Source organism: Hermetia illucens, chromosome 2 (assembly GCF_905115235.1).
Source record: "Hermetia illucens chromosome 2, iHerIll2.2.curated.20191125, whole genome shotgun sequence".
Taxonomy (NCBI): domain Eukaryota; kingdom Metazoa; phylum Arthropoda; class Insecta; order Diptera; family Stratiomyidae; genus Hermetia; species Hermetia illucens.
Window position 1 is genome coordinate 89,577,345 of NC_051850.1, and position 25,217 is coordinate 89,602,561.

General features: G+C 40.3%; 1 protein-coding gene across 1 annotated transcript in view; it reads right to left on the bottom strand.

Moving 5' to 3' along the window:
• The window catches only part of LOC119648493, a 72,151-nt gene extending 50,283 nt beyond the window's left edge, over window positions 1-21,868 (bottom strand). Inside the window, exons 1-2 of the mRNA XM_038050259.1 lie at window positions 21,834-21,868; window positions 14,858-14,952 (exon numbers count right to left, since the gene is read on the bottom strand). Of these exons, the coding sequence (XP_037906187.1) occupies window positions 14,858-14,952; window positions 21,834-21,868 (130 nt within the window). The remainder of the gene's footprint in view (window positions 1-14,857; window positions 14,953-21,833) is intronic.
• Between the last annotated feature and the right edge of the window lie 3,349 nt (window positions 21,869-25,217).

Consider the following 25,217-nt stretch of genomic DNA (forward strand, 5'->3'; position numbering starts at 1 on the left):
ACTCCAACCAGACAACTATCTGTCGATGTATTTTACGTAAATACTCTTTTAGCTTTCTCTTCAAAGATATATTTTCATCTACTAAATGGATAGTTGCCATATTGTCCGGAAGTGTCTTTATCTTTCCGCAGTGGAAACCGTAAATCAGCATTCAGAATTAATTCAATAGTCTACGTTCCAATAACAGTGATGTAAAACAAACATTTCTCTGAGGTCTTCCTCTGGTTTTCTATTCCGCTGAAACTCATAAAATCCTAGATTTCCATTGTTATGCATTCATCTGCACGATATTGTGCAGCATAGCATGGCTCAGAAATGCAGAGTAGCACTGCGAACGGCTCGGAAGGAGGATCAGGTAAGGCATGTACCCGGAAACGTACAATGATCCAGGTAAAGAGTTTTCTATCCATTGTAATTTGTATTATTCTACTCTCCTTCTATTCTCTATACTGGGAGCGATTATGCATATAATAAGGATATTGCGTAGTACAAGCTTTATGGTCTTCCGAATAATCCTTACAAGATTAAATCCTATGCATTGGTCAGGCGTAAATGCTTTGGAGTATAGCATTTTCAAAAAAATCCATTAATAACCTTTCACCTCATTCGAATTTGCCCCTATTATTAAAGGACCCATTAACGTTCCTCCTACTACTAATAAGTACTTTTTAGATCCGGTCCATTGAATGATCAGAACCCCATGTAGGTACCAATTCCAACAAGCGCCTTGAAAGCGAAATAAGTGATTGGAGCTAAATTGACATCATATCATCCAAAGTAACAATTCGAATGGACCGCAATTTGATAATGGGTTTAAAGTTTAGTATCTACTTCGCATCGATATTTCATTTGTTACTCTCAAATGACATGAATGCAGTTCTCAGTAACTTTATTGTTAAAATCGAAAGGGAGCTATGGGGACCACAACTTTCAGGACCTAATAGCACGGAACTTATGGAATTCGAATACGGCAGAAACTTCTTAATCTCACTGATATGATCTCCTCAGCAAGAAATATAACAAGTCGGGAAATCGGAAGCTAGGCGCTTCAGGTATGAAAGGTTTTGTTTGCTTCTTGTGTGAGTATATTTGAGTGTAGAACTATCCCATCCCCCACAGGCTACGTACTGTTAAGAATATGCATTTAGAATGTCAGATTTAGTACTTCGGGTTGTAAATTTACACAGTAAAGACAACTTTGAGCTACTGTAACTTTGTTACTAATAGTATGATTTTCATCAAACCTGGAGATAATATGCTTCATATTATATTTTATACTACTACCAACTTCTATAACTCTGGGATAAACTTAAGGGGGGTTTTACTCAATTTTTACAAAAATATGGTAGTATACTATTATTAACTTATCATAATTTGAACAGATATCGATATGGAGAGTATTTTGAGACCTAGGAACCGTATAGAAGCAGCTGCACAATTTTTTTCAGATTTTTCGGTTGCGTAGTTTCTGAGAATAGGTCCGTTAAAGAAATCATCACTTTCCACCCCTCCCCGCCATTCTAACAAATCTCAAAACTAAGACCAGCTTCGAAAAGTACTAATTAAGACCTTTCGTTTGATACGCCACATCACTATATTCGGTAAAAAAAAATGTTACACCCCTTTTACATGTATGGGGAGCCCCACTAAATCTCAAAAGAGAAGGATACCACTCACTTCATGTCTGGGGGTCCACAGTTCCCACCGTCTCACCAAATTTAGTGCTAATCGGTGCAGCCGTTTCTGAGAAAAATGCCTATGACGGTAAAAAAAAATTGTACACCCCCCATTTACATGTAGGAGGACCCCACCTAAATCCCAACGTAAGAGGATATCACTCACTGCACGTCTCGAAGGGTCCACAGATCCCACCCTCTCACCAAATTTCGTGTCAATCGGTAAAGTCGTTTCTGAGAAAAGTGCCTGTGACTGACAGACAGACAGACGGACCCAAATGAAGAAGTGCTATCTCCCCAACGAACAGCAAAGAAGAAAAAAGAAAAGCAGATACCGGCGCAACCTACGACGAACGACGAAAGATTATCTGGGCACGCGGAAAAGGCCACTAACAGCGCCGAAGGCACTTGGACTAAGGTAGGACCTAAGAAGAAGCTGCAAAAAAGAGCCAGGCCGGACGCGCTGATAATAACAAAAACCAGCGAGTTGACGTACGCGGAAATCTTACGCAAGGTTAAAGCAGATGCCTCCTTGACGGATCTGAGTACAAATGTCACGCGGATAAGACGAACACAGAAAGGCGACCTGTTGTTCGAACTTAAAACTAGTGACGACGGAGGCGAAGACCTACGGAAGAAAATTGAAGTATCACTAGGTGAGGCTGCGGCGGTCAAAATGAGTAAGGATTCGGTGGTGATCGAATGCAAATATTTGGATGAAGTCACCACAAAATCTGAGACCTGAGAGGCCGTGCAAACGCAATTGGGTTTACAATCAGTGAGCGGGTCTAATGTGCTACGACTTAGAAAAGCGTACGGTGACACGCAGATAGCGTCGATAAGTCTTCCTATTGAAGCAGCGAAAAATTCGATTGCAGTGGGCAAAGTACGTATTGGATGGGCGGTCTGTCGGTTACGGGAACAGAATCCAGTGCATAAATGCTATAAGTGCTGCCAGGTTGGTAATATAGCGCAAGCTTGCACTAGCTCGCAAGACAGATCAAATCTGTGCCGCAAATGTGAAGAAGACGGCCATTTGGCAAAGGACTGCAACGAAATGTCCAAGTGCGTATTCTGCGTGGAAGAAAAAAGTAGTGACAGCGCCCACATTGCAGGAAGCAGTAAATGCCCAGTGTTCAGAAGGGCGTTCATAAACAAGGTCAAATGAACTTTATGCAACTCAATCTGAATCACTGTCGAGCGGCCCAAGACCTACTTTCCCAAAACGTATTCGAGAATAATGTCGACGTTGCGACTGTATCTGAACAATACGAAAATCTGCATAGCGGAGTATGGATAGCAGACAAAACCAGTAAGGCGGCGATATGGAGTTGCGGAAGCCAAGCTATAGTAGATACGAAAAAACATCCAGAGGACGGGTTCACCCGTGCCAAGATTGGAGGGATATGCATCTATAGCTGTTACGCAGCACCGAGCCTCACATTAGAGGAATTCATGTCATTGCTGGAGAAACTATCCTTCAATGCAAGTCGCTACAATCCCAAAGTAATAGCCGGCGACTTCAGCGCATGGGCAGAAGAATGGGGTAGCAGGGAAACCAACGCAAGAGGACGAGTATCGCTGGAAATATTCTCGCGCTTGAACGTGGTACTCGCCAACTCTGGGGGACCCAACACATTCCGGAGGGGAGAATTGCAATCGGTGGTAGACCTCACCTTCGTCAGTGATACTCTAATCAAAGACTTGTAGTGGCGTGTCAGCGAGTAGTACACAAACAGCGATCATCAGGCTATCATCTTTCAAACCTCGCTAAGGAATAATGTGAAGTCATTAAAACAAATAACGATGAGCTGGGTAACGAAGAAATTCGACGCAGAAATGTTCAAGGAGGTACTTTTGGAAGATACATTACTATCTGGAAGCGCGCAAAACAAAGTTTGACAGGTCGTAGAAAAATTGCAGCGGGCATGCGATGCCCCTACGTCTCGACGTAGCACTTTCCGAAGACGAAATCCTAATTTCCAGGTATGGTTGCTCAAGTTTTCACGGCATGCCTTAGGGAAGGAGAATTCCCCGAGCAATGCAAGGTACAAAAGCTAATGCCCATTCCGAAGGCAGGTAAACCATTGGGTGACCCCTCCTCATATCGGCCGATATGCCTGGCCAATACCATTGGCAAACTATTTGAAAGAGTAATATATAACAGACTGCTCGCTGTTGCGGAAAAGGAAGGAGGGTTTTCCGACAAACAATTCGGATTTCGTAATGCGAAATCAATTGTCGATGTAATCAGCATGCTGACTGGTTTGGCTCAGGCTGCAATAGAAGAAGAAAAATGCTGTGCAGTAATAACCCTCGACGTAAAAAATACGTTCAATATTGCAAAATGGAAAAAAATCATCGAGGCACTCGACAAGATACAGGCCCCGAAGTACATTGTACGCATTGTGGTCTAGTTTCTCCTTGGGAGAAGACTTTACTGCGACTCGGGCGATGGGCTAAAAATATTCCCGACAACTTGCGGAGTGCCACAGGGTTCTGTCCTGGGTTCCTTGCTGTGGTTAGTTATGTACGATGGAGTGTTGATGCTACGCCTACCGAACAACGTGACAACTATTGGCTTCGCCTATGATATCGGAATAACAGTGGTTGCAAAGCACCAAGACGAGATCGAGATCTATGCAAATGAAGCGATATGGGAGATCAATTCCTGGTTGAGAAATTCTGGCCTTCCACTTGCCGAACATAAAACAGAAGTAGTTCTCATTAGCAAGAGAAGGAAGAACACAACTGTGAAAAACAAAGTTAGCGAAAAAACAATTTACTCCTAACCATCGCTCAAATACTTGGGAGTAATTATTGACAGAAGACTCAACTTCGAAAGACACATTGAGTACACCACAACTAAAGCGCCTTCCATCGCTGCAACGATTTCGAGGATACTACCGAACATTGGTGGGCCAAGACAAAGTCGACGTCTTCTGTTCTCCAGGGTAGTCAGCTCCGTACTACTCTACGCAGCTCCAGTTTGGGCAACTGGTCTGAACAACAAAGTGAACTGTCGAAAATTGGGAATGGCGTATCGGCTAAGTGCACTCCGGGTATGCAGTGCATATCGGACAACATCAGGAGAAGCAGCATATGTACTAGCAGGGATGCTTCCCATAGACATCTTGGCGAAGGAAAGTCGGCGACTCTACGACAAAACGTATGCAGCTGGAGAGTCGAGCGCATTTCGACGGCAGCTGGCATGGTGGGAATCTATCGAATGGTAGCAAAACCGATGAGACGAGTCCCAAACTGGTCGTGGGACATACCGCATCATTCCGGATATTCGGAGATGGTTTGAAGAAACCATGGGGAATTAAGCTACGAGTTAGCACTATTCTTAAGTGGACACGAAGGTTATAGTGTTTATTTACATAGATTTGATCACGACAAATCACCGTGGTGCCCAAGATGTGGTAACGTGGCTGAGAATGCGGAGCATGTCATATTTGATTGCCCCAGGTTCACCGCGCACCGAACAAAAATGGAAGCGGTCGCAGACAGGCGTTTTACACCCGAAAACATAGTGGAGTTTATGCTGGAGTCAACGGATGCCTGGAACCAGGTTGTGAGGGAACTGCAAGCTATTCACCAACAGCTTAGGCGGGAAGAACTACGACGAAAACAAGGAAGGGAGAGAACGATAATGAGCTGCAGTTAAAAGCTGATCCAGCCCCGCGACGCAATACTTGATAGGAGTTCCGTGGGGAGAGTGGAATGAGAAGGAAGTGGTTTTAGTGAGTAGAAGTCTCACATGACTGCGTGGCAGGAGCCAGCAGTAGGTTTTGAACCTTTCCACCTTCCAACGTCGAAAAAAAAAACACAGACAGATGGACAGACAGACAGACATTGAACCGATTTTAATTTTTGTTTTATAAACAAAACCTTAAAAAGTACGTGGAGCTTCAAGTAGGTTTCCTCTGAATACACAATGGATTTCACTTGAAAATAATGCGTACTCATGTCGGGTATGCTTATATATATATGGAGCGATTGCCACCAGTAGTTTCTGAAAATGGTTCCGTGAAAGAAATGAACACTTTCGGCCCCAGCTTACCAATAAATGTCAAAACCATAAAAAACGGTCTCGGAAATTAATAATCGAGATCATTCATTTGATATCCCACATAACTATATTTGGTGAAAACAAAAATAACATCCTCTCTTGCATGTAGAGGGAGTGCTCCCCTGAAATTCGACGTAGGATGATATACCTTTCCACCAAAGTTGACGTCAATCGTTATAACTGTTTCCGAGAAAAAAATCGTGTGACAGGCAGACAGTAAACCAATATTAATAAATAAATCATGTTCTCACTAGGAAGCGAGATGCTCAATCGCCGAACAAACTTCAACAGGACCTACCTTTACTTCTTTGGAATGAGATACCTATCCTGGATAGTAAAGAATGGGAACACCCGCGATCAGGTCTGGCTTCGAAAAGATGACGTAGAAACAAGATCTGTATATGATGAAACAATAGAACATCATATCTTCTTCTTACTCAGTCTGTGTCCTGTTCAGGCGCGGAATCCACTTATCTTGATCGATCGTTCCATTTTTTTCTGTCAAATATCTTACCTGGATACGGTCGCGAGGCTTTCAGATCATCATCCAGCGTTTTGAGCCACTGTTGTTTCGAACAGCCATTTGAACAGTGTTTTACTATGAGTAATCGCGCAATGTCTACTGCGTCAGTAGTTCCGCAGTTCTTGCCATTAGGTCTACACTATTTCCGGCCTATGGTAACAATATTGATATAGTGCGTAGGACACACTGTAAATGAAAATGCATCATTTATATGAAATGGTTGGTCGAAAGTTCAATCTAGCCAGGACCAGTCAAGTTTTCTCCAGCCGAGAACTCAAACCTGACGGAAATGCACTATAGAAATTTTAGGCCGAAGTTCGTAATTTTTAGTTACAGTAAATAGAAGAGCACACGCCATTTTGACATGCCTACAAACCGGCAATTTTAAACCTTCGTTTTGAGAATGATGGGGTCCTAAGTCCGCATCAACTTAATGCTGGACCGGACCAAATGGGGAGCAACTTACTCCCTCTTTCCTGGTTCACGGACCCCTCGCTTAGGGCTTGCACCCAAACTTTTAAAAAAAAAGTCATGCGACGACGGCTTTACGGTGGTGGTGGTCCGGTCCAGCATTAAGTTGATGCGGATTTAGGACCCCATAATTCTCAAAACGAATATTTCAGCTTTGGCCAAGCTCTGGTTAATAAGGCGGATTTGCGCTCAATATAATTCATAGGCATGTCGTGTTCTACGAATTATATAAAGGAGCATTCAACACCTGCGAGCCGCTACGGTCACGCTGCTCCCAGGGCAGCGTCTGACGATTTGCCTCTGCCCTGGTAAGAAACCGTAAAGCCGTCGTCGCATGAATTTTAAACCTGTTTTCCGCGAAACCACATTTTTGAAATTTTGTTTGCAAACCAAAGCCTTATTAAAATCGGTTCAATATCTGTCTGTCTGTCTGTCACACGCAGCTTTCTCAGAAACTGCCATACCGATTGACACGAAATTTAGTGAGAAGGTGGGAACTGTGAACGCCCAGACACGCAGCGAGTGATATCCTTCTACGTTGGAAAAGGGGGGGTGTAAAAATTTTTCTCACCGAATATAGCCCTGTGGGGTATCAAATTAAAGGCCTCGATAAGTACTTTTCACAGTTACATATTTTTGGGAAAATTGATTAAAGTCCCCTTCAAGTTTATCTTAGAGTTATAAAAGTTGGTAGTGGTATACAATATAATATGAAGCATATTATCCCCAAGTTTGATCAAAATCGTAATATTACTAACAAAGTTACAGTAGCTCAAATTTGACTTTACCGTGTAAATTTACTGCAACTAAATATCACATTAAAGTGGGTAGTCAGACATGCTAAATGCATATACATAACGGGCTACGTACAGATGGAATAGTTCCACAAGCAATTATACTCACAGAAGAAGCAAACAAAACCTTTCATACCTGAAGCGCCCAGCTTCCGGTTTCCCAACTTGTTTCAATTGATGGGAAGCGTAATTTGAATTCAGTTGAACCGGTCCGGCTGAAATTTTTTACACATTATTCTATCTATAGTTCAGAACTACGATTCGTTAATCATTTCTGATTTTTATTCTGGATTTTCAATGAAAAATAGACCCGAATTTTGAAGATGTTTTCTTACAATTCAGCCATTTTAATGTTTACTATGCAAAATTACAATCATGGTACGGATGATAGAGGCTACCTAGAATAAGAAGCCGTTTGAAGAGTTGGTTACAGATTATTACAAATGTAATTGCACTTTAAACCAGTCGCCTATCTTTAAAGAAACCCGTTTTGACCCTTTAATCAAAAATGTTATACCGTAATTCAAGACTCCAATAATAACATATGAAAAGATTGAAACGCTAACGTTTTTTTCTACTGCGAAGAAATGATTCTGAAGAAAGGTTTAAATATGAAGCGTCGCGTGGGATAACCCCTTAAACAGTCAAGCCCATGGAAGTAAAATGATAACTGATATCTCCGGAAGTACCACAGTCTCCGGAAATACGATTCTTTTTGCTTGCATGTTGAAGGTTATCTGGAGTCCAAGCTTCGATACTTTCTAGAATATTGTGTTTCTAGTAAGTTGTTGGGCCAACACTGCCAATTTTTCGAAAAATTCTCTTCTTAACATTTGAAGTGTCCAAATTCAACCACTCCCGCAATTTTGCAATGTAGGTTTCAAGTCCGTTACTGCTGAATACTGCCAACCAATTGCGTAAACAGCTCTGCTGATGTGCCTCAAATATTTTCGATTGGGCTAAAACCTGCACATCTGGCTTTCCAGTCGAAAAGTAGTATTGAAAGAGACGGAGGTTTTTATAGATGTTTTTCCTACATAAATACTGTCATTATCTTCCTGAATTATAAATTGGATGCTATTATTTATCCTTTGAATTGCTAATTAAAACATCGTTTGAAATCGCATTAAACCTTTCTGCCTTCATTTTGTTTGTTATGAAACATAATTATAGTTTTCCGTAATAATAATTCACACCCCATATTACGATCGACACACGGTTCGGTGAGGAGTCATTTGGACGCAGATCCGGCCAATAGCAGCTACGTCGGTCAGGTATCTTCTTTTCTCGTTTGAAATAAGGACATTACGCCACTTGTCCGTCCAAGCCATATGATTTTTTACATAATTCAATTCGACAGCTCAGTGACAAGATGTAGGCCGGGGTTTTTTGTTGTTTTTTTTTCATTTGACGTTTCTATCCGGAAATGAAGTCTATTGCACCCGACGGTTTCTAGTTGAAAGTTGCAATTTTGACACAATTTGTCACGTGCTTAACTTATTTTTAGTGGCTTTTTCCTAGAAAGTATTGATTAGGCGGTAGGTTATCCTCCAAATCCGAAGTGGTTATGCCGTAATTGTCACCTAATTTAAATGAATTTTGTATTCCTCCAATCTACAAATTTCAAAATTTGAAAGTCCAGCTGTGATTTGCCTTTTTTCAACTTCTTCTAGGAAGTTTCCTTTGCCATTTCAATATTCCACTTTTTAAGGGTTTGTGTAAAATAAAAACCTAATTAAAATCGGTTTACTGTCTGTCTGTCTGTCACTCACAATATTCTCTCATAAACACCTTTTTGGAAATTTCTGTGTGCGGCAAAGCAAATTTCGCTCACTCTATTGTCCTTGATTTTTGCCACATTTTCACATTTAGGTAAGTTTCTTCTCTCATTGAGGTACTTTTATTCTCAAATTAGTCTTTGATGGAGCAAGAAGTGGTTTGCATTAAACTGTCGAACGTCTTGTCAGAATATCAGTAGATCGAACGGAACCATTCTATTAAGCAACATTCATCAAATTATCATTATTTATAATAATAGAATATTTCAAGTTCAAACTTGTTGTCATCATAAAAAATGTTTACTCGAGAATGCCTTTACGGATTTACGGCAGTGAAAGGTTTGAGAAAATTTCCTATTCCCCATAGAACTGAAAAAATATTTTGATCCGAAGTATTTTCCAGCAAAAGTCTTTGGAAGGAAGAACCCAAAGCAAGGATAAAATCGTTGTAGTGCAAAATATCCACGGTAAGAATAAAGTGACGGAAGCGGACGACTTTCTAATATTGAATCTATCATAGTCTTTTTATACTCCACATAAGTATAATACTTCTTTAGGAATAAAAGATTTCTATTCAGCCACATTGCTGGCCGATCTGTAGGTGATAAAAACCCATCAGGTGAGACTGTTTACAATTGGTTTCCAAAATTTCATCATGGTGGATCGTCCAATAATAAATGCAGAGAGGTCGATAAAAACTTTCCGCGAACATCGATGCAGTGGAGCAGGGTTAAAAAGGAGCAACATGTGAGCGACCGACAAATATACTTGTCTCTTGGCATTTCATAAACTGCAAAACAATCGATTTTGCATAAATTTACAGAAGTTTCCATCCAATTTCTAAAAACTATAACCATAAAACTTTATTTGAGCAGCTCTTGATGCGAAGGGTATTTTAGGGCCTAAATGTCATATACAGGCAGCATTATGATTTTTTCAGATTTTTCGGTTAGGTATTTTCTGAAAATGGGTCTGTGAAATGAGTTATCATTTTCTAGTCCCCTTTTACAACTAGTGTAACCTAACGAAAACTAGATTCGGAAAATACAAATCAAGATCTTGCATTTGTTAACTTACACACCTACATTTGGTGAAAACAATTTACACCCTCTTTCGTATGTGTAGGACCTTCCCTTAAATTATTTACTTGTACTGTCCCCAAAAATAACCCATTAACAAGTCGGAATACCGGAAGCTCGTGCTTCGGGTATAAAGGTTTTGTGTTCATCTTATCTAAGCAATTGCAACGCACATTTTTCTACCCGTAGATAGCTACAAAACTACGAGACATACGTACATATTACAGCCGTAGATATTACGCTCACCCTAAACAAACAAACTGCGTATTTTCGAATACTGTACACATAGAGGCATGCATATAAATTGATTGTACCCATATTTCCGATTTACTTCTTATATCTACATATCTGAATTAGGCTCTACCCACAAAGTTCATTAGCACGCATATACTATATACCTACATACACACATGTCTCGTTGGAATAATTGATATTCATATACAAATGATTAAAGAACTAAAACAAAATAATTCTTTTCCACCCAATTCATACGAACTTACTCCGTGTGGTATTGACGAATTGATATGTGATGATGACGTCATCAGGTTTTAGAGTGCACGAAATTCACAAAAAAATGTAAAGTTTCACCCCCTATAACTTTGTCATAATAGTTGGATTTTCTTCACTTCACCAAATTGTGCATTATATTTTTCATTATACCCATGCCAAATTTTGTACTTCTGGGACGAACATAAGGGGGGTGCCGGGTAAATTTCTAAAATGTGGAAATATACTATTATTAACTTTATTTGTGCAGATATCGGAACCGGATATATTTTGAGGCCTAGATTTCGTAGAGATGCACTATTGAGATTTTTTTCTGATTTTTCGGTTGGATAGGTTCTGAGAACAAGACCTGTTACACTTTTTGATGGTCATATTTTGAGCCCTCACTCCCCTATGTTTCACCCAATATCAAATATTGAACCACTTTCGAAAAGTACTAATGGAGACCTTTCATTTGATACCCCACATGGCCACATTTTATGAAAAAAAATTTTGCACCCTCCTTTCACATGTATGGGGAGCCCCCCCTTAAACTTAACACAAAATGGCGCCAGTCGCTGCATGTAAAGGGAATGGCAGATCACATACTCCTACCAATTTTCGTGACAATCGGTTCAGCCGTTTCCGAATAAATCGGCTGTGACAGACAGACAGACAGACAGACGTGGGAGGGCCACGGCATGCTTCCAGGTTGCTTATAGCGAGGGTAGTGAGTTCGATCCTGCTCTATGCAGCTCCAGTTTGGGGAAAGGCATTGCAGGTTACATTTAACGGTAACAAACTGAGTTCAGTCTACAGAAGAACAGCCCTAAGAGTGTGCTCGGCATTCAGGACTGTCTCAGATGATGCAGCATTCGTCATTTCTGGAATGATGCCCATTGACATCTTGGTAGACGAGATGATGAATATATATAATGCGAAGTCTATCTCTCCTTTATCGCAGACGAAGAACGCCGAAAGGGAGAGATCGTTAAATAGATGGCAAGAGCGTTGGGAAAGCTCGGGAAAAGGCCGGTGGACACACAGGCTCATCCCTACCATCAAGGAGTAGTTGGAGAGACGGCACGGTGAGATTAATTATAATCTTACTCAGTTTCTCACGGGGCATGGAGGATATCGCCAGTACCTGTTCAGGTTTAAACTGGATACCTCACCCCATTGTCCAAACTGCGATGGAGTCCCAGAGGACCCAGAGCATGTATTCTTCCACTGTCCAAGGTTTGTGGAGGAAAGGAAGAGCTTAGAGGAGACTCTAGGAGAGGTGCTTGTGCAGGAGAATCTGGTACGAAGAATGCTAACATGTCAGGAAGACTGGGATGCGATCAACTCCATGGTCGTATCTATCCAGAGCAAACTGCGAAAGGCAGAGGAGATCAGAAAAGCGCGGTTACGTACGCCGCGTAGAGACGAAAGGGGACGAAGCTAAAATGAGCTGACTCCGCCCTGTGATGTAATACCGTACGGTGGTTCCACGGGGCTTGGAGGGAGTCGGGGGTGGTTTTAGTGGGTAAGAATCCCACACGCTGGCGTGTCCAGGCCAGTGTCTTTTGAAGATTTCCACCTCCTCAAAAAACAAAAAAAAAGACAGACAGACGGACAGACAGACAGACAGACAGACAGACAAACAGACGGACAGACAGACATCGAATCGATTCTAATAAGGTTTTGTTTCACACAAAACCTTAAAAATAGCACGCATGTGTGAAGATCAGAAGCCCGAATGAGTTCAACAAACTACTCGTCCCAAGTATATGTCAACTTTAATTATTTCGATTATGCAGAATTCATCAATCCAATTCCAATATCCATTCTCAACATCTTGCCGTTGCTGAAAAACGTCGAATAAGCAGCAAGTTTATTCTCCTTATTGGCGAAAAGTATTGTCAACTCCCACTTTCCACAACCATATGCTCTGAAATACTTTAAAGCAGTTTTCATTGAACGTCACCCTCTCCACAAAGTATTCCAACATTTGTAACGAGTTAAAGCAGGCGCCCATTTATTGTTCAAGTTCTCTGCTTACCCGGCATTCGAGCGTTATTATCAAGGACATCCTTTCCTTGGATCTTTAAAAGTTTCAGAGAGTTGAAAGCGGTCCTGCATTAGCCAAATAATGTGGCAGTTCTGTACTATTTTCAAATAATAATGAAGTTGTTGAATCAGATAATGAGTTGAAAGTCGAAAAGAGATTATAGCTCCTAAAACTTTCGTATAATAGCCGAAAACTCTCTTGGTTTTATTACGGAACCACAGACTACATAGTACGTGGTGACTTCAGGAAATTGGAGCACTGCATTCCAGCTGGGGGGCATCTACCATATTTGCATACAATACGTTTTTCTCACATAATATTCAAAAGCGGAAATATACGTAAGCACATATACGTAGTATGGATTTCATTGAATAACTTCAGTTAGGCTGCGTGTGGCATCTCATTTCTGTGCCGTCAGCCAAGGTGAAGAGCAACACAAAAATCTATTTGAAGACATCTTGTTTTCTTTTAAAATGGTTCCACTATTTCCCGATAAGGGACTGTTCTCTTCGCTGCTGGAAGCCATAATGCTTCGAGCCGTTTGTACGCATTTGAATTTATGGCCCAACATAACATAAAAGTATGTACATATGTCCACATTATAAACGGCTCACGGAAATCTGGCATGGGAAGGACTAGGTTTTGTATGTACACATTTGGGTAGATGGACCTGCCCAGCGTCCTTGGACCTCTCCTTATGGATTTAAGATGTGCTGGTCAGCTTGACGAATTTTCCGGATGTAGCCCTAGTTTCCATTCTTAGCATGTACTTCCTTTTCGTCCTTTTTCCCACTTTTGGTTAACGGAATGAATGGAAATCCAGAGCAGACAACGTCGCTATTGTATGTATGTCGTCCTTCTACAATATTGTGTAGTTGCCTCAGATTTTTATTGCAAACACACATAAGTTATTCGATCAACAAAATGTACGGTAGGAAATATGTATTTGTATGCAAGTATGAGCTGGACCCTTGTTCTGAAGGCACTTTGAATCGAAATCAAGTGTTGGGAGTGTTGTCGAGTCCACATGGACTATTCAAGACATCATTTACTTGTTATCCTTCGCGGGAACATATAACTTTTCACTACCAATTATAGAATGCTGATTTTTAGTAAAGTTCTAAAATATCGAACACTCCTTCGTTGATTATAATAATGGAAAGCCCCATACTGAATACGTGCAAAACCTATGAAGTTAGCGCAGATTGAATACTCTCCAGCGAATGAATGTACATATGTAGTCTGTAGTTACTTACATTCCGCTTCCTATTAAAGGAACTTTTTATGGATTCACACATCCAGCAACACTTCTCGCTGGAGAATTCTTATTCCTGAAAAATTGCTCATCCTCATTTTTCTTAGAATTTTCAAGGAGATTTAATATTCTCTAAAATTCCCGTTGTATCTGTGTATCAGATATTTTCCAAATCTTTGGTTTATGATGTTCGCTTCTCCGGAGGGGATGGGTTGTGGGGATTGGTTAAAGTACGTACATATCTCACCATGTTCTCTTTGCTCCACTGTCTTGTGTAGAGACGTATGCACGGTCTCCAACTGTTCACCCTGCACGCATTTGCGAATGTCAATGTGGGGGCGGACGTGTCGGTCAGCATGAATAGCGGATAATGTAAGATGTGATCATACGTTCAGATTATGGTCCCGTAATGGCAATAGTGCTCCTGAATATTTATGATGATGGTATGATATCCTTTATAGTATTACCTACAACTTTATATTACAGAACTTAATGGGCAATGACCGCCGAAAAGGTTTTTGTTACCCTCGGCTCTGTATTTTTGAAAGTGAACGTACAGCAAACATACGTGCATACACATCACATGCTGTGTGGACATTGTTATTGTTTGGGATGAATCAGTGTAGAATGGGGTTTTTGAAAAATATTCAACGTTTCAAGTACTTACCAGGATGGGCTCTTTCGTAATCTTCCTCCTCGACCATTTTGAGTACAGATGAGTTAGCTAAATTCAAAGTACGAGGAGCTTCGTTTAATTCAATCCTGTAAGAAAAAAATCTTTTTTTAATTATCGCCAAAGAAAACTTTCATCGTGTGATAAATCCCTTTTTCCCCAAAAACAGAAAAATTGTTTAAACTTATGAAAAGGGCGAAATTTATTACTAACGATATTCTTGTAGTTCCTACCTAAGGAGCAGCACTCGTAGTTCTTCTTTGTGCTGTAGCAGATAGTTCACTTTAAAGGTAGCAATTCAAATTACTAGCCTTGAAGTTTAGCTAGGAAGTGTATATATTGTGGGTAATATCATTTTTAATAGATGTTACCTTCTGGGCACTCATTATATTTCAAACACGAACAATATTAAGCCAATACAAAGTGGCTTTTTTCAGTCATCATGAGCTACAGGGTTTATTTCAATCTTCGTCAAAACAAACAAAGAAAATTTTCCTTTCTAGGCTTAATTCACTGAATGTGGGTATGGGATTTTCTTTGCAGATGCCCTTGGTCCTTCCTTTCTGTGAATATGTGGCTTCAGCAGGATGGTGTAACTATACACAAAGCCCGCTATACAATACACAACCTGAGGCCAAGTTTCCAGGTCGTTGAAGACCTAATTTTTTCAATATTCACTGGCCACCAGATTCAACCACCTCAGGTTTCCTTTTAGTGCGAAGTTAAATAATTAAATAATAATATTGTTTGGAGCAACAATCCATCTTGGATTAGGCCTTTGAAATGTGCTAGAGCACTTCATTCAAGACCGCAACGTTACAATAATTAGTAATAGCGGCAGTTACTTAACTGGTATCATCTTCACAACGTGATCTAGTAAAATGTAAGGCTCTAAATAAATATGTGAAAAAAACACACAATTTCCTTTCCATTTTTCAAAAGATATAGCTAATCAAAATGGGCCACTTATGAAATGCAAACAATCAGCAAGAGTAGGACAAATATTTAGCAATGGTCCTTAATTACAGATTGCTCGATACCAGTACCTATTTCCGAAAGCCAAAGTAGGGAGAAATCGATATACAGAAGCCATTTTCCGAAGTTAACGGTTTTAAGATAGATATACCAGTCATGATGAGCGATACCGTCTACCATATTAGTTTGGACTAAAGTACAAGAATAGAAAGAGAAGGTAGTAGAAAGTAAACAAGTCGGGAAACCAGAAGCTGGACACTTCTGGCATGAAAGGTCGACCTTTTTCCCATTAGTACCCAGTAGGTAATGCGTATATATGCATATATTAAGTGAGAATATCCACTTTCTCTAAATACTGGTATTCAAAGTCTTGAATTTGCGCAGAGGCTACAACTTTGACCTATTATAACTTCGTTATAATAGACTTGGCAGGAGCATGCTTTATACTTTGACCCATTTTAGCCTCTTGCTACAAAATTCCATAATTCTAGGATGAATCTAAGATGGTTCCGCAGTCAATTATGAAATATTTGTTTCTGATTTCTCGGTTTGGTAGTTTCTGAGAATAGGTTGGTGAAAGAAATGACCACTTTCGACCCCCCGGACTCCCTACCTCTTCAACAAATGTCAAAACTAAGACCGGCGTCGGAAAGGACTCACCGACTTTTCATTTGAAAAAAAATGTACACTCCTCTTTTGCTTGTCTGGGCAACCCCTTGAATTTGACGTACGATGACGTGACTCATTGTATGCGTGAGCTTTTACAGTTCCCACCAACCCCGATACCACCCAAATTTGGAGTCAATGGCTATAACCAAGAAAAATGCGTGCAACAGTTTTACACAAGAGCGGTTGCGAACCATTCGAGAAATATTATAACGGCTGGAGTAAACACAATGGTGATAGAAATATACGAGGCGACAAAGTGGCGGAAGCTTTTTTTGGCATCAATTGTATCTAGATATAGTGTAGAATATATGGGCAAAGTGATTTTTTGATATTCGTAGTTGTTCGGAAATTATTGTGTTAGACACGTAATAAGTCACATTCCAGATTTATGTCGATCGCCATAGTAAAGTGCGTATTTATCGGTCGGAATGCCGTTCGAATGACTTCACTAAAAGGACAAGAATTGAATGTGTTTCTTGAAGAAACCTAAAGTTTATGGACTAGATAGAATAGATTGATGAGCAGTTAAGATTTTATGGCTAAAAATCACATTCTACTTTTCAAATGCGTTTTTCTTGAAACCACTTATTGAAAATCCGCTGCCACCACCCAAAATCTATCCAACGAAATTCTTTGGAATTTTCACGACTTATTTAGAACATATTTCTACGGTCCACGGTAATTCCCATACATTCAGTAGTTTTTTTTTTATTCATTAAAGAGACCTTAAAAGAACACCAAAATTCACAAAAAAAAAAGTTTAACCAAAAATTTAGCTTTTAATATTTTTTAATAATAGTCCTGCGGACTGTAGTTAAGTCTGCACGTTAAAATGCCGTTTACTTTCTTTCTTTAGGATGATCGTTGTGCCCTCTAGCGTGGCCTGGGTATTTAAATTGCTCTGTTTTTCAATAATGAATTGTGCTATCGAGCTGAAAAATTACTACTACTACGCATGCTCAAGATATCTGTAAATATATAGTGAAAAATTCGTATTTGTATCATCCGGTTCTTCACAAAAAAAATCTAAAAAAGCGAAAAAACGGCCTTCACTTGAGATGACCCCCTTAAGACAGGTAACATTTTGCGCCAGCATATGTCGTTTTAATATGATAATAGCTATTCATTTCACCGGAATTTTCCCTTTACGTAGACGTACAGATAAACTTTCTGTTGAGCCTGCCAAAATCGAAATCGGTAAAGAGAGCAGTCGTGAGGTTGGAGCGGTGAAGCTTAGATCGAAATCCCATACTTTGCACCAAAATGATCCGAAACATGTTAATATGATGCAGGAGCACAAAAAACTGGAAACAGCCTGTTCTCTATCAATAAAGACTTCAGGGGCTTCATGTCATTCCACGGTTATGTTAGCTACTATCTGTGCAACACCAGGGGGCATGCAAATATCCTTCTATTTATCTCAACCAAGACGGGTGTCCTTTTCGGGAATCACGAAGATGATACCCTTCTTCCAATCTCTGGAAAAAAATCTCGGATTCTCATGATTGAGAAATAAGTGGAAGAAGCAAATAAGAATTTGGAACAGTTTTGCGTGCAAACTAGCGACTTTGTTGCAATTGAGCGAACTGGTGGTTGATAATTTCACTTCTATTTGAACTAGCAGTTCGTGCCAATATGTTAGGGTGACTAATCTTCAATCGTCTAAGCTGCTCATCATCATGGATAAGAAAACAGTCGTTAATGTCCTTGAAAGATTTACGAATACGTCGGAAGGCTCCTAGATGGAATCTGATCAAGCGCAAGAGCTGCTAACCCATTTGCATTTCCCCACCAATAAGGTGAACTGTGAACCACTCCCTTGCTTAAAAGGTATGCAGGCCCAGTCTTGTGAGATTTTCAAATCGGATAAAATCAGCTGGGCTCTTCACAGCTTCTCCAGATGTCGACTTGGTGGTTGGTGTTCCAGATGTTTCTATCGGTTATGAAAGAAATCATCGAGGGCGAAAAGGACCTTTCAAAGTAAATGGTCCATCCGCCAAAGACGGTTCTCTTCGATGCATACAGCCGTGGTTCGTTCCATCCTAATATACGGTTCAATTATGTAGTTTCAGGTGGAGAGCAAGAAGTACAATATTAGAACCAAGCTTAATAGGATTCAAAGAACCAAGTTGATACTGGGGTTCTGCAGTCCTACCTTCAGATGCTTCTCCATGTATCAAAACCCGGAATTGTGTTCCTCCGAACGTACTCCGATAATTCTCTTAGGTTGCGGTACACAATGCTGAAATCATTGTTATTTACAACGGAATAATAAATTCTCTCAAGCCACGGTGCACCCTACGCTGCACGTCTCGAGATGAGGCACGGTTCCGGGTTTCCTGCTTTGGCCTCTCCGTTTGCGGTGAAATTTCACGGCACTCCTTGGGGACGTGGCGAACAATTTAGCTCGCTGCAGAGCAAAGACCATGTTTGCCATGTTGCCCAGCGATCATCAATTCAGGGTGTAAATTTCCCAGCATAGGCTTCTAAGCAAAGTAAGGGGTTCAAGCAGCATTTTAGCTACCCGTAACTTCTGTATAGTGAGTGTTCTCTGGGATTTGAAAAATTGATGTTGAGGGGAATCTTCAAGTCACTTTTGTTTACGTTTGCTCATTTTTTGTTGATTTTTATTAGCTTTATTTCATCCATTTGATTCGCCTTGAATTCTTTTGATTAAGTTAACGATTTGGGTTGATCCTTTCGCAAAGGATGCAAGAGCGATTGACTATGCTTCAACCATCGGGCACGAGCTCAAAAGGTCATATAACAAGAATCTGCTTCAAATGACAAACATGGCGATGGACGTAAAAGGGCACTGTTCCGTCTTACAAAATGGAGGGCTTAGGACAGTCTGACAGCATACGTCATCTATGTCGCGGTTAGTAATCGGAGGAAGCATACTTTGCAGTCTCTTCCGCCATTGAGAAGTTCCGATATGCCGGCTTTGGGAGTTATTGGTGAAGCGAAAAGCACCTAGTTATCGTTGATCACCCTTGTAAAACCTGGTACTGTGAGTCTTAATCTGCGAACAGTGTCACTGTGAACGGCGTTAATCCTTAATCACTCATCGATTTTCAATCGTCTTTCGAAGGTTAGATTTATTACAAGTCTAAATCTAAAGGACGCCTTTTGACAAATTCCACTGGATGAGGTCTCCAAGGAAAAACCTCTTTTCACCACATGGACAACTATCACTACTCACTGCACTGGCTTGACATTGGAAAGCAAATTTGTGGTAATGGAACAATTTCTACTGATCCCAAAGAGGTGCGTGCCATCTTGGATTTTCCACACCTAAAACAACTACGGTTGATGAATCAGTCAGACCTTCACGATGGACTGGCCAAATGGAAATTGAAACTTTAAGGATTTTCATTTTCATTCACCATCACTCATACGCGGATTTTCATGTGTCACTGTGAGCTATTTGCAATTGATCGAGCGCATGAAAGAAAATTGCGACAAACTCTTTGACAAGCGAGCCAGTCCAAAAATTGACTACAATCGTCTTATGAATTGTTCAATATGTCTTCCGTTTCTTCAGGTAATCAAGTTGACTGGCCTCCATGAGGAACGAATTGTGCTGACACATCAATCCCAGCTAAGAAGGGAAGACTTGTCATTACAAAATGAAAATTTGACGAACCTTTTTCGTTAGGCAGAAAGCCAATCATATCACTCAACGAATAAAGCAAGGTAGGAGTGACAGAACAATAATGACATGTAGAGCACGCAAAGAGTAAGCCCATTGGGAACATAACTTCGAAAATTATGAATGGCACAAGCCGAAATTTGAAGTGTAAAAACTGGAGAAGACATGTAAGTTATTTAAGAATAGAACGGAAAGGTAAAAAAAGGCATTTCTGAAAACCTCAGCCGTGAAATACCTCGCTGTAGCGCTCACCTATATTCCTGAAATTTTCTTGAAGTGACCCACTTGCAAGACTGAACAGTTTCAAGAAGCAAAATTCTCCTTGGTATATTACGAAAGAATGGGTTAAAAAATTCTACTTTACAATGCTATAGCAGCAGTGAATTTACGGAAGCCTAGTTATATCTCTATAATTTTTTTATGCGAGAGGATCCATACTATTTTTATTTGATTTATGATTTTTTCTAATGGGCAGAATCTGTAAGTGCCACAACGCGTCTATAGTTGCAGGCAAAAAAGTTATGACATATAGCACCACTCGGATGGAGCAGTTTGATTCGATTTCTCTCTCCGTTACTACATCAAATGAGTACTTGCTGAAAATCATCAGCAAGAGTCGACGAGGACGTATTTGTTCCTAAAAATCGATTTAGGCGCCAATTTGAAAATTCACTTTCATACCAATATTGAAAGAATTAACACACATATTGAAAAATAATAATAACGTCCAAAGTAGTTTATGTGATATACAAAATAGATACTTCTTCCATGTTGCCCATAGATATGATTGCGCGACGGTAAGTCAAATGCAAGTCCATGGGCAAAGGTAATAAGCGGATGCCACCCACCGTCACCTGAAATTTTCTCGTCAGCGCCATGTTGCAAGATGGAAAATGTCAAAAACAAAATCTTCTGGAGTCGAACAAATCGCTTCCCACCTGCATGGATTTTATCCCTAAACATACAAACTGAAATTTCCATTATTCGGTCGGAAATTTCAATTAAACTTTTACTGGTCCATCCGCTGCCGGAAAGGGATTTATATCTTAACCGTTACTGATACTCATTCATAGCGTTGTCATAAGCGCAGTCATTTGTAAAAAGCTATCACAATCTTGGGGATATAAAGCGAACTTGAAGGGAACCGTAAGACCTGGGAGATGCCTTTTTTCCCCGGGGATCATTCACAGTAAACCTAGCGTACCAAAAGATAATTTGTCTTCGGGCGAGAAGTCTAGCAAAACTAGTTTTTGGTGATGTTATAGTGGCAAGGGATAAATGGGTACTGACTTGTAAATCAAGGTTTGATGTTCGAGAACTATATAAAAAGGATAAGATGTGGTAGCGATGACCAACTTTCCAGAAACGGATTTTACGTTGGGGAGCTTTCGATCAGGAAATCATCATTTTTGTCATGAAAAGGCTGAAAGTGCGGCTAAGCAAGTGTTGAGGGTTACAAGGCGTCTTCTCCTTGGCTAATTATGTGAGAATTGATATTTATACATTATTATATAATGTCGCATAGCAGTTCCACCATGTACATATCCCATCAGGTAACTCGTTTAATTTGAGCTTCCACCATCACTTCCTGCTTTCGATGATAAGATTTACGCATCGTACCTAGCATGAAGGTCTATGTACTTTGTAGTGTTTTAGGTTTTCTTGCTAACTCACCTCCGATATTTGCAAGGAACGATTTCGCCACCCATAATGATTTTGAGATGAATTTTATTCAAGGAAAACCCATGTTCTGCTACTTCATGTTTTGCGTACTGAGATTGCAAGAAAACAAAAATTTCTCAAATGTTTGAAGTTTCCCGAAAACATCAAAGGCAACCCAAATCCACACAGTGTATGGCTGAGGACAGTACACAAACCTTCCTCGCTTCTGCCAGCACGCGACACTAGGGGATGGGAAAACGCACAAGAAGTCTGCCCAACTTTCCCAGTGAGTTGATAGCTTTGGGTATAAGCGGGTAAAGTTTCCCAAGAGCGTATGCAGATGAGAATGAGTTTTCATTTCTTTCCATTTCGGTGTTGGATACTTCTTGGATGAGGTTAGTTCTATTGTTAGAACTTTGAATCTACTTAACTACTTGTACTGATTTCCAACAATTTCTATACATGTACAAGTAGCACAATCACGCTAGCTACGGTCCAGTATGTACGCAGTCAGTGGTCACAAATCCTCTAAGATTTCTGAATTGTACTGCAATCTATAGCTCATCTAAGTATTTCAACATCGTATTTATGGAGAGCAGTTCAGATACCCGGTCAGATAACATAGCAGAAACATGCTGCCCGCTTAGAAATCTGCATCCAACCCTAAGCATTCGCTATTGCTCGATTGGAATTTTGCGCTCACGCCATTCACCATTCCTCCGCAGCCAATTGAGCCATCACATACCTTCGAAATGAATTCCCGGATCATTAGCACCTCGGGCACAGCACTCTTACAAATCACCTAATTTTCTTCTGCTTAAGAATTCCCTGCTAAATGCCCGTTCAATGATTAGGCCATAAAGCCCATGTTTCATTTCACTCATTGTTTTAATGGCATGCCATTTGCCAATTTATTTAGCAGCATGCCGATTCAATTCACCCTTCACCAGCAGCCCGGAAACGGCTCCTTTCGATACGATATTGGATCAATGCCTTCCGTGCCCCATTCGGAAATATTTTCAATTTTCCTTCGTTCGTTTCCTGGCCGGGGTTTGCCTTTTTGATGTTGGACGTTTCACCTTTGGGGAGATGGCTATTGCTGCCAGCGTTACGGTTGCCCGGACACGAAGTGGCAAATATTAAAGGCCATTTCATTTGTAAGGCGTTGAACAAAAGGGAAATTATTTATGACAATGGCAAATATTTTTCATATATGAAACGGGATATTCCTGTATTAATCTCGTCCATGGCACAATGATACATTTATTTACAGGATCGCACCAATAGAATACAAATTTCGCCCTCGACGTAATAAATATAACATAAATGCTACTCCGTTTGTATTTCTTCAGCGTACAGTGAATGTCAGTAGAAAATATAGACAAATGGAGGCAACGTAACACAAATGTTCTTACTGTATCGACCCTGGGACTTGTTGGCTTTAATAAAGGATCAGGGATTGAATACTGCGTTGAATGCCCGTTATCTGGCTAACTCAATACGCAGTTGTTCTGTGGAAGCCATGATAGGATGTGAATATTTATATGTGTAGAATATTGCCCATGCCTTCCTTGTACATTAATTCTGACTTTGTGGGCTTATACCAGGAAAATAAGTACTCATCCGTTTCTCTGGTACAAACTGTTCATTTCAAGCCATTCATATTCCAAGGATGTATGCGGCAGAGGTTCGGTTTGGCCTCGTATGAGATTCCTCCCTCCCCCGGGGAATTCTTGAACCGTATGTGGGCTCTCTTGTGGTGAGCTAATGTGTGGCTTCCTTCCAGCAAACATCTGAAACGCTCGGATGCCCAAAGTTCGTACAACAAGTAGTACTCGCAGATGTTGCTTAATTTGTAACATTCAAACGTTTGTATAAATTTCCTTTAATTACACGAGTATGAGCAACACTACGGTTTGGGGCACCACCTATTATCCAACAGAGGTGTATCTTATAAATTACATTCCAAGATTGATTTTTAAATCATTTCCTTGCGTGCACACGTGATTCCCCAAGCATCCTGTCCACGAGATGGTTTCGCGTGTTACCACACTTTGCTATTTAAATATTCATCTCTTTTTCCCGGATTTCCACTTTGATTTTGAACTGAACTGAGAAAAAACTTGAAAAAGGTTGCCTCTGCTGCAGAGAGAAGTATTTCCATGCATCTAAACCTAATATCAAGCATGAGATATGCAAACGAATGGAGGAATGTGAACAAAAATTTAAAATGAAAATGGAGGCAAAACCACATTGATGGGCAGGAATCTTGCTTCCTTAGAATTCGGAAAATGTCATATTCTGCACAACAAGGAGACTGATTTCAGATGTAATGAAGCATTTGAAAGTAAAATACCTCGTTGACATTTTCCAGCTACTATTGTCGAATGTGCTTTGATGATTTTGACAGTTTGCTTCTATTTTCGATAGAAAATTTTTGTGCAAAATGTCATCAGTTTCTCATTGCGATTCTTTGCCCACTGAGAGGACTAAATTTGTAAATGGTCTAGGCAGCATGAGTAAACGGTCATTTCCAAAGGTGGCGAGTACCTAGACATTCTAGCTGCATACTGATATTAGCAAACATTGTATTATCTCAGGCTAAATATAATTAACACCAAAAACGGTTCGAAAAATCATATATTTTCTTTCTAGTTAACTGACTTGTCTAATATTGAAATTGTTTACGTCTCTGGGTATATTTTGCAAAATAGTCTTTCTGTTTACCCTCATATTGGCGAAGAACCCATTGAATCGAAGGTTAAGAGTATACTTAAAGTATTCCCTTGGTTGTCTAAAACAGATAGAAATTTATGGACTAGCAACCTATAAAGTTCCAAAATGCGTGGCTATGATCTTTGCTCATCGAAAATAGTCCATGATTACAACTGTTAAACAAAACGAAGTGAAATTGCGACACCTTGCAGAATTCTCTTGTTTTCCGCGCAACACTGAGCTTTTTATGCTGAGAAGCGTAATGGCAATAGGTGCCAATTCTTCATCATCTTAGGAGCAGATTGACAAGTTCGTGACTGCGAGGTTCCGAAGTAGCTCTAGTGCCAGGATTATAATTACGTCCTCACGGAGATTTCCATTATTCCAATTCAGAGCAGGTTTCCTTTACTAAATGTTACATTTTGACTATGACGAGTGGTCTGAATGCCAACACTGTCTTTGGGAATATGATGGGTAGGCATTGTCTTAATGACACACAATTCGAGTGCAAGACCTGCCACAAGGTCAGTTGAGTTTGGATTGAGTGGCATCGAACATCTAATGATATCGACCACATCAGAATTAACAGTAGATTTAGGAACTGTCTTCTGACTGTGTACTTTTCCAGGAGTGGGAAAGCACTATGCAAATGATACAAAATCTAGCCAGCCTGCCTGAATA